General features: G+C 47.8%; 1 protein-coding gene across 1 annotated transcript in view; it reads right to left on the bottom strand.

Annotated features, from left to right (window-relative positions):
• Nucleotides 1–991: 991 nt before the first annotated feature.
• The window catches only part of LOC101356113 (CMRF35-like molecule 1), a 51,989-nt gene continuing 42,146 nt past the window's right edge, over nt 992–10,834 (bottom strand). Inside the window, exons 2-7 of the mRNA XM_023729428.1 lie at nt 6,439–6,768; nt 4,999–5,113; nt 4,141–4,253; nt 2,366–2,445; nt 1,929–2,078; nt 992–1,275 (exon numbers count right to left, since the gene is read on the bottom strand). Of these exons, the coding sequence (XP_023585196.1) occupies nt 1,120–1,275; nt 1,929–2,078; nt 2,366–2,445; nt 4,141–4,253; nt 4,999–5,113; nt 6,439–6,768 (944 nt within the window). The 3' untranslated portion in view covers nt 992–1,119. The remainder of the gene's footprint in view (nt 1,276–1,928; nt 2,079–2,365; nt 2,446–4,140; nt 4,254–4,998; nt 5,114–6,438; nt 6,769–10,834) is intronic.

The raw sequence follows: 10,834 nt of genomic DNA, 5'->3' as shown, positions 1-10,834 counted from the left end.
TTGACCTTCTTGCCCAACTCTTATAAAGACCCTTGTGATTACATTGAGGACCCACCCTGATCATCCAGGATAATCGCCCTGTCTCATGATCCTTCAATTAATCACAATCCCTTTTGTCATTGTGATGGTTAAGTCTGCGTGTCAACGTGACTGGGCCATGATTCTCAGTGGTTTGACAGTTATGATGTAGTTTGGCAGTGAAGTAATGATGTAATTTGGCAGTTACGTAATGATACAATTAATTCCATGATGAGATCTGCTATGAGCAGCCAATCAGTTGAAAGGGAGTTTCCTTGGGAGTGTGGCCTGCATTCAGTATATAAATGGATGTTCCAGCAAGGCTGTCACTCTGGATCTTGCATCCAGCGTGTCATCATCTGACCTCCGGTTCTTGCGACTTGAGCTAGTAGTTTACCTGCCAGTCTTGGGATTTGTCAGCTTCTACACCCTATGAGCCGGCGGCCTGCCATCTAATCTGCTGATCTTGGGTTCATCAGCCTCTGCAGTACATGAGTCAGGAGACGCCTCCATCTGACACCTGACTTACTGACTTGGGACTTGCTAGCCTCTACAACCATGTGAGCCATTTCCTTGAGATAAATCTCTCTCTGTCTCTCACTCTATCTCTGTCTCCCTCTATATATATGTGTGTGTGTGTTTATGGATATGTATATAAATTATATATATACACTTCACTGGTTTTGCTTCTCTAGAGAACTCAGTCTAAGACAGTCATATACAGTAACATTCACAGGTTCTTGGGATTAGGATGTGGATATCTTTGGAAGGCCATTTTTCAGCCCACTACATGCGGTAACCAATTAGTAAAGGTTACCTGCTATTATTATCATAACTATTATTATTTCCAAGGCAGCCCAGAGCATCCCTGCAGCACCCTCCCAAGCAGTGTGGGAGAGGAGAAGTTGTGCAGAAACTCCTGAGTCTGCCTTGAGCTGGAGCTGGAGCCCAAGCTGCGGGTGACACTGGCTGGATCGGGGCAGAGGTCTCAGTCACCCACTGGTCCTGGTGAGGGGACCGGGGTGAGAAGGCAGAAGAGACAGGAATGTGCACACCATGGTAGGCTCAGGTGAAGTCCCAGAGGAAGCCCTGGAGTAGTGGCTAAAGGTTCCTGATGGAGCTGTATTCTGTGGGCTCCTCGAGGCTCCCCATGGGAATGCAGGCCGTGAGGTGGCTCATGTTGCTGTAGGTTGGCTCCTGATTCAAGATGTCCAAAGATAGAGAAGCATAGGAAATGTCCTCCCTTGGCAAGGGGTCCTACAGTAGAGATGGCCACAGGGTCAGAAAGGTTGGCAGACTCCATGCCCAGGAGATAGAGGAGGCCTTGGATGAGGCTGGGGGACCTCAAGAGTCCAAGACAGACCCTCCAGGGCTTCTGAAATCAAATTCCAAGCCCTCCAGCACCCCCTCCCTACACTCAGCCAAACACCCTGAGCTCTGGTCGTAACAGAAAATCTCTCCCTCCAGTCCGCCACCAGGACAGCACTTTTGGGTAGAATTGCAGGTCCCTCAGCATGTCTGGGTCCTCCTTCCCAGCACTAGGACCATGTATGATTGGTCCTCAAATCCTCAGCACTGAGACCTGGTATATGGACACTTCCAAGAGCCCGGACAGGTCCTCAGGCAAGCCTTTCAGGGCTGTAACTCTCTTGGCTCATCAAAGGGGTACACACTATGAGTACACACCGCTGAGTACACACCACTGAGCACACACCGTGAGTCTACACCACTGAATACATACCACTAGTACACCCACTGAGTACACACCATGAGTACACACTATGAGTATGCGGCATGAGTACACACAACTAAGTACACACCATGAGTACACACCACAGGTACACACCACGAGTACACAACACGAGTGCACACCACTGAGTACACACGAGTACACACCACTGAGTACACACCATAGTGACATATTCTGCTTCCTTCTGGTTGGCTCGGACAGTGGAGGCTGACTTGGCAGAGGCCTTTTTCCAGACGGAAACCAGGGAGGTGCCAGTGTGGTGCAGGGTCATGTGTGCGTAGCAAAGGTCACCCTCCAGGGGCTGGATCACCTGGAAGAGGACACAGGATGAGAGGGGGTGGTCACAAGACTCCCCCTGTGTGGGCACAGGTCGCTCCTCTGCTGAGGACCATGGACCTCTTTACTTCCCTGAGCCCCCTCTCACCCAGTTCCCCGTTGACCCTCACTTCTAAGTCTCCCACTCCCACCCCTCCCAGCACTCCACCCTTCTGGCTGTTGTGAGGCCCCCGCCTCCCAAGCCCCTCTCAGGCGCTGTGGGATATGGAGGCCATGAGGATATGGAAGCTGTTTGGTACATGGTTGGGACCTCTATGCTACCGGAAGACGGGAATGAGGAAGTGGGGGAAGAGCCAGCTGATCTCTCAGTAATCTCTCCTGCTTTGAGGATGTCCCAGCAGCTGAAAGACAAACACAACCCAGAATTAGAAAGCCCATCCCAGTGCAACCCACTGATCAGGTGGCCTTGCCAGCCATTCATTCCTCTGGGATTGAGTTTTCTTCTGCCCAACCCTAGGCTCAGCCTGTAGCTTCTGCCCACAGTTTTGCCCGTAACTCCACCATTTCTCTACTGGATTCATCCTCCAGGAGATAGCTCAGAGTCACACCTTCCTGCCCCAACTATCCAAATGGCACTTGATTTGTTTCTCTTAGTTGCCTTCACCCCACTGAATTCTAGTTTATCTTCAGCGGGCTGTGAGGGGCTGGGTGGCTGGGGCTGCCCTTCCTTGCATCCTGTGGCTTCGATGAGGCTGACACATGGATGCTCAGGCAGTAAAGCTGCCACAGAGGCAGTCCGAGCTATCTCCCAAGGGTGTACGCATTAGGTCAGCACAATATGAACTGGTTTTGAGGTTGCTGCTGGTTCCTGTATTTCTTCTGCCCCTCGGCCCTCTCCTGCCACCCCCCATGTCCCCTGCTTTAGGGACAACAAAGTAATAAAGAAGGTTTTCCCTAGTTTTTAGTTTCTAGATACTGAGGAAGTATTTAGAACTCAGCTCATGGACAGGATATTTGGGAGAAAAAGTAAAGAGTAAGAGTCAACTCTTCCCCCCACATGAAAAGATTCCATGTGAGGGGGAGGAGAAGTGGATTGGGCTCCATAAGAGTTTGGATCCCAGTGGGTTTCGGGGGATGACTGTGAAACGTGGAAGTGAAGCCAGACAGGAAAATGGTTTGATTGGGGCCAAATGTCATGACTTCAGTCTTCAGGCTCTTCCCCAAAGAGCAAGTTCAGACAGCAAGTGAGACGGCCTGAGGAAGGGCTGGGGGCAGAGGAGGAAAAACAGTAGGGGGCACAACCAGCCTTTTTGATCGAACCCAGAGAAGTGTGTTCATGTGTATATAGATGCGTGTGTGTGTGTGCATGCATGTGTGTGCACCCTGTTTACAGGCACCCATTTCTGGTTTCGGCTCTTGGTGGCAGAGGTGGCAAGGGCCTTAAGCAATAGTCCAGTCTTATTATGAGTGTGTATGCACATGTGTACATGGACTTGTGTACATGTGTGCATGCATGTGTGTGTGTGTATGTGTATGCACACATGCATTTGTGTTGATGTCCTGTATACTTGCATCTGTGTATCCATGTGCTTGTGTGTATGTGTGTCCATACACAGGAGTGCATGTGTACACGTGTTTGTACATGCTCGTGTGTGTGCATGCACATGTATGTATGTACTCGTGTGTGTGTGTGTGTGTGTGTGCCTTCCTGCCCCCATGTCAGCTCAGTACTTCCTTGGCAACCACACAGAATCTGCTAAAGTATCCAGGCACCCTAGACCGGGCTGTCTGCCTAAGGCCATTGCCACCTCTACCACCAAGAGCCGAAATGGGAAAACAGGGAAGGAGGAGGGTCAGAGAGAAGAGAAGGTGCACAGCAGGCACCTAGCAGCAAAACCCCTTGGGGCTCACCTACAAGGTCCAGGTCTCCCCGCAAGCTCTGGGACAGCCAGGTGCTGGTTTTCGCAACAGAGCCCATTACAGACCATGTGGGTAATCTCTTGGGACCAGATGATCCTCGATGACAACACCAGCCATCGGCCCCACACACTTCCGACTGCCCCAGCCCCAGCCCAGCCTCAACCAGGTCCTCTCACCTTCCTTCTGTCGCTTCACCATCCTCCAAGCCAGGAGTGAGGCTGCCACCAAGAGAAGCAGCAACACGGCACAAATGAGGGGAATGAGGATGCTGAGCTCCATGATCTTAGGCCTGGAAACAACAATTGGAGGAATTCCCTGCACCCAGGGCTCACCTCTCAACTCTGGGCCTTATCCACATGGGAGGCACACACCTTATGACTTGCAGGGAATCCCCACTCCCTGGTGCCCTCAAAGATAGTAAACAAGGAGAAGGGGGCTCCACAAGATGGTTTGGATGTGTCTACAAACCTAACAGGCTCCTAACAAGTCTCTCTGCTTCTATACTTGCCCTCTGTTGTGGATTGAATGGTGTCCCCCCAAAAATATGTATTGAAATTCTGGCCTCTATGCCAGTAAATATGATCCTGTTTGGAAATAAGGTTTTCTTTATTATGTTCATTAGTTCACGCTGAGTAGAGTGGGTCCTAAATCTAATCACTTGCGAGTTATAAAAAGAGCAGAACAGACACAGAGACACACACAGGGAGAAGACAGACATCAAGGAACACCGAGCTCACACAGTGCCTGCCAGGTAGATGTTACCTTAGTAAAGGTGAGTTGAAGAAATGCATGAATGGACCAACCCACAAACCTACCAACTGCACTGAGCTCCAGGATGGGAGTCTGCAGGGGCTAGAAAGACACTGTGTGGCCTGAGAGCAAAGGGGATAGGCCCCCTCCCCGTCACCCTCTCAAAGGAGCCTGAGGGTCCGAGGCCAAGCTCCAGTTAGAATCTGGGACAATGAAGAGTTCCCCCATTGGTGCACTTTGGGCCAAGTTGGTCACAGGGAACAGCAGCATCTGAGCTGGCTTACCTGACATCAGAGAGCTGGCTGGTCGTATTAGGGGAGGCTGTGGTCTTTTCTGAGGTGGCTGGTCCTTTAAATGTGGTGTTGGTGGAGGTGATGGTTGTCCACATTGTAGTTGGTGCTTGGCATACAGACAAGATTACATAGCAGTCTGCCTGCTGACTCACCCAGCCCTACACATGACTCTGATCCTGGGGAGGGGCGGTGCCCTGGCCTGAGGAGTCTGGAGCAGGGCTGTGATGAGTGGGCTGCACTCTGGATCTCTCATATCTCCCCAGCCTCTAGGAGCCTCAAGAGCCTCAGAAGCAGGTGGGGTTGACACAGGCGCAGAGAGGACCTTGATCAGGTCCTGGGAGGGCTGTGGGTGGGGGGGCCCAGGAAGAGCCTCAGGACAAAGGTGACTGGAGTTCACTTGGATTTTAAACACTTCCACTGCTTATGACAGCGCCTCAGCCCATGCCTCCCCCCGATCTTATTTATCCAGCAAAGACAGGGTGGAATGGGAGCTTGCCCGGTGCTATCAGCATATCCCCTACATCTGTGACTTCTAAGGTCAGAGCTAGTCCTGAACAAAACCATAATGTTAAGAAGAGCCTTTACCCTGGGCCAGTTCCTAAGCTTCAAGAATGTGGCTTCTCCAGAGTGTTGTGAGGATGAAGTTAGATGAGGTACGAGCTGCACTTTGCAAACTGTAGCATGCCTCATCGGGCAGGTGTGGTTGGGGCTCGGTTGATTGTGGTGCCCCAAGTGTCCCGAGAGCCTGTGCTGCCTGTCCAAGGGTCAGCAGAAGCAGAGCCCAACAGATAAACCTCAGCCAAGGCACTGGGATCTCTAAGATGACCCTCCCAGGAGTGTTCGTTTTCTAGAAGGACTTAGGAAGAAATATTATTAGGTCCAAAGGCATAAATCACTGATGGTGGGATTTCAGACACCAGAAGGGTAGTCATTTGATTGTGGGGGCCTTTCCAGACCTTGGAATTAGAAAACAGCAACCCAGCTGTGCTGGACCTCTGTCTCCCCAGAGGTTGGATATGGGATGGGGGGTGGGAAGAGGCAATGAAGTCCCAGTCCAGAACTCCACAAAGAGCAGCCACACCAGGGGTCCCAAGAAAGCTTGGGCAGGGATTGGGGTCCCTGGCTCCCATGGAAGGGGGTCCCTTTGGCCTATGAGCTGGAATTGAGGACTATCACCTTGTTCTTTATTGGCAAGAGACTAAGCTGTGTAGAGAATGGAATGTTCCCAGAGAGGCTTCATTCCATCCCAGAGGAGCCCTGGGAGCCATGAGAGACCATGTAAGAGAAACCCCTCCCAACCCCAAGCAGACAGTGGGGTTCACTGATACCCCGGGGCTCAACCACCCTCTGCCCTGGCCACAGTTCCGTCACTCAAGAAAGCCTCCGGGACTAGGACAGAGCAGGCACTGAAAGACACAGACACACCCTTACCTGGACCAATTGACACTTTAACCCTGACTCCAGGGTCAATTCCGGTTGTCTCAATCCCACACCAGTAAAAGTCTGCATCGTCTTCCCTGAGCTTCTCCATGGTCACACTGAATGTGCGGTTTTTCTGGCTGTCCCTGATGGACATGTGGTCCTCCTTCACCTCCTGCTCTGATCCATTGGTTTTAAGAAGGATTTCGCAGCTTCCCCAGTCAGCTCCTCGACACCACCACTTGTAGTAGGTCTCCCATCCAGGGTCATAACCACACTGCACAGTCAATGAGCCTCCCTTTGGGCCACTCACTGCACCTGGACCTGACATGGCAGAGCAGCCTGGAAAACACAAATCCATGTACCTGTCACCTCCCATCCTGAGGGAAGGGCCACAGCTTCCTACAGTGGGAATAGCTCCCAAATCCAAACATCTGATAAGTTGAGTAACAGTCAAGGATGGAATATACTTTCCACAAAACAGACCTTTTGTCCTTTGAAATTCCCAAGCAGATGGCCGTGGAGAGGCTTTCCTAATGGTTCGACTGTAGCAAAGCACCTGGAAAGAATGCCTTTGAAGCTGACCAAAACAGTGATGCCACCTGGTCTCCATGCGCCATGGAATCCGTATCACACAGATTCCATTCTCTTCATTACATTATTGCAAGTTCCAGTTTCAAACTTCCTACTAAAAGTGAACTTTTATGACAAAAGCAAACAAAGTTTAGGTGTAAACAGAGCAGCACCTTTGCTATGTCCTCTGGCGTCTTCTAAGACTTCTACTAAGTCTAACAGAGATGATTCAAGCAGGAGTTAAAAGATGAGACACCTGACCTGCCTTATCAGCTCTTCTCTTCGAATAGTCTGGCCTAGAACCAGGCTGGTCTGCAGAACATTTTCAACCTAATCTGTTGCTTGAAGGCAATCAGGGAATGGGAATGCCTTAAATGAGACCTCTGCTGATAAATTCTTTAAATTCAACTGAATTGAAGGGAAGGCCATGTATAGCAATGATAGATTCCAACAATTTGTATCCTCGCAATGAGCAATCACTTTGATTGCTGCAGCACAAGTTTGAGACGGAACTAGTAGTACGTTGCAGCATTTGAAGTAGCTCCGGGAGCAATTCCTGTTGAGGGAGAGGGGGTGTTGTCTTTTGTGCACCAAGAGACTATCAAGGTACTGGTTAAGAGAACGGTCTGTGTGAGGAGGCTTGGGTTTGAATCCTGGCTCCTCCTCTTTCAAGCTCTGTGAACTTGGGCAAATTAACCTCTCTGTGCCTTTGTATCCTATAAACATGGGTGATGATAATAGCATCTATCTCTATGTTAGAGCCTGGTGGCACAACAGTTAAATGTTTGGCTGCTAGCCAATAGGTTGGCAGTTCATACCCACCCAGAGGCTCTGCAGGAAAAAGATCTAGTTATCTGGTCCCATGAAGATTACAACCTAGAAAACCCTATGGGGAGGTTTTACTCTGTCACATAGGGTCGCTATGAGTCGGAATCTACCCAACGGCATACAACAACAGCTCTATATTATTATAATTCGTTGATGATGATGATTTTACCACCACCACCAGTTGCCATCAAGTCAATTCTGACTCATGGTAAGTCCATGTGTTTCAGACTAGAACTGGACATAGATTTTTTTAATGGCTGTGACAGTTCAGATGTAGGTTGCCAGGGCTTTCTTCCAAGGAACCTCTGGGTGGAGTTGAATTGCCAACCTTTTCAGTTAGTAGCCGAGTGTTTCACCATTTGTGCCACCCAAAAGGGCCATTATAACTAAAAAAAAAAAAAAAATTTGTTGCCGTCGACTCGATTCTGACTCATAGCGACCCTATAGGACAGAGGAGAACTGCCCCCATAGGATTTCCAGGCAGTAGCTTCAAACTGCCAACATTCTGATTAGCAATTGAGCTCTTAACCACTGTACCACCAGGGCTCTGGGCCCATTATACTACCTGGCAAATGAAAACTTTAGACTGTAACAGACTCTTGCAAAGCCAGAATTCAAAGTGTTTAGAGCTGGAGAGACTTCATCACAAATAGTACGTGCTCCAACATGGATGAACTTTGAAAACATTACACTAGGTGAAAGAAGGCAGACACAAAAGACCACATATTGTGTGATTCCCTTTTCATAGGAAGTATTCACAATAGGCCAATCTACAGAGACGGAAAGTAGATTACTGATTGTCAGGGGCTGGGTGGAGGAGGGGAAGGGCAGTGACTACTAATGGCCACAAGGTTTCTTTCTGAGGTGATGAAAATGTTCTGGAATTAGAGCTTATAGGGTTGCTATGAGTCAGAATCGACTTGACAGCGATGGGTCTGGGTTTTTTTTTTTTTTTTGTATGGTGGCAAAACTTGTGAATATGCTAAAATTGAGATAAAAATCACATACCATACAACTCACCATGAATTGTATAGTGTGTGAATTACATCTCAGTTGTTGAAAGTGGAGAAAAAGTAAGTTCTTAGCCTTAAACATGCTTTAATTAATTTTAGAAAGGAAGAAAATGATCATAGTAATCAACTTAGCAAAATAAGGGGAAATCACAGATAGTAACACCAAGGAAATAAGAGGAAGAAATTGTACTATGAGAAATTAATAATTTAGAAAATAACAAGAACATTAACGAACTGTATCTCAAAACCATTTCATACAGAAAGAAAGAAGGAGGGAGAGGAGAGGGAAGAGGAAGTGAAGGCAGAAGAGGGGAAAAGAAACAACAATAAAATAGAAAATCTTATGGCGCATGCATTCAATAAAAATGAGACAGCCCGTGTAATCAAAATGAGTTTATTATGATAGACATGTAACATTCCCATTATACAACAATACTTTATAATTGCAGAACTTCATGCTAATACATATTCAATAAAATAGACAACTTTCTCGGGAGAGAAACAACAGCAACAAAATTGATTAAGTAACAAGCAAAAGCCCTGAATACGCCAATAATCAATAATCATGGAAAAAAGCTTAAAGTGATGAAAGAATTTGCTCTAATAAAAGCTCTCCTACCAGATAGTTTTATAGATAATAATTTTTAAGATTCTAAAGAAACAAAAAATCGTTTTTTAAATTTTTGCTCTGATTCTAGAAAATAAAGAAGAAATCTGCCGATTTCATTTTGTGAAATTAATATATCTCTACTGTTAAAGTAACCTGCATGAAGACAGCACAAAGAAGGTGACAGAAAAGAACCCTGCTTATGAACGTAGATCTGGAGTTGAGCACTGACAGCCGGATTCAGCCCGCAGAGCGGGTTGGTGTGGCCTATGCTGTATTGCTGTTGTTTCTAATGAAGCCAGCGTTTAAAAATGAGAAGTTTCACAAAAATCCACATTTCTGTTTTTTCTTGAAAAATTAAAGGATCTGAAGTTACAGAATCCACTTTTTGCATGATACAATGGGCTGAAGTGGGACAGGAGCTGTGCCTTTGGATGGGTCATGTGCTCTCCAGATTGCTGTGGGCCTTACTGCTTCACGGTGTCTCTTTGACAGGTATGTATGTATATCAAATATATATATATATATGTATATATCAGAGAAAATCAACTGATGACTGGACAGTGCTGTTCAACGATGTGGTCAGCAGACCAAAGGAACCTCAAAATTGTCCATGTCTTAATCCCCAGAACCTGTGAATGTTACTTGATGTGGCAAAAGGGACTTTACAGATGTGATTAAATTAAGGCCCTTGAGATGAGATAATCCTGGATTATCCAGGTGGGCCCAATGTAATCCAAAGATCCTTATAAGAAGGAGGCAGGAGAGTCAGAGGGAGAGAAGGAGATATGAGGATGGAAGCACAGGTAGAGTCATGTGGGGCCACCAGCCAAGGAATGTAGGCAGCCTCTGGAAGCCGGAAAAGGCAAGGAAACGGATTCTATCCTAGGGCCTCCAAAAGTAACGTAGGCCTGCTGATCCATTTTAGACTTCTGTAAAATAAAATAATGAATTCGTGTTGTTTAATTTGTTACAGCAGCCACAGGAAACGAATATAGATGGCCATCCCGTTCTTAGATGCACATCCCTTCAGCTCATCTCCCGACAGACTCCTCTGGCCTGAGCATTTGGTATTGGGCCTGACCTTTGAACCATCTGCTCCACCCACTGCCTAGACCCTCTGCCCCAGGTGCCCACTCCCCATGCAGCCTCCTCAGAGCCCCAGTCCCGCCAATGACCCCTCCTGACACAGACAGAAGGAGTCCTGGAGGCACAGTGGTTAAACCGCTTGACTGCTAACCATAAAGTCAGCAGTTCCAACTCACCAACCGCTCCAAGGGAGAAATATGTGGCGGTCTGCTTCCATAAAGATTGACAGGCTTGGAAAACTTATATGGTCACTCTGAGTCGGAATCCACTTGACAGCAGTGGGTTTGGGTTTGGGTTT

The sequence above is a fragment of the Trichechus manatus genome, unplaced genomic scaffold (assembly GCF_000243295.1).
Source record: "Trichechus manatus latirostris isolate Lorelei unplaced genomic scaffold, TriManLat1.0 scaffold00028, whole genome shotgun sequence".
Lineage (NCBI taxonomy): Eukaryota > Metazoa > Chordata > Mammalia > Sirenia > Trichechidae > Trichechus > Trichechus manatus.
This window is presented reverse-complemented; position numbering and strand designations above follow the sequence as displayed.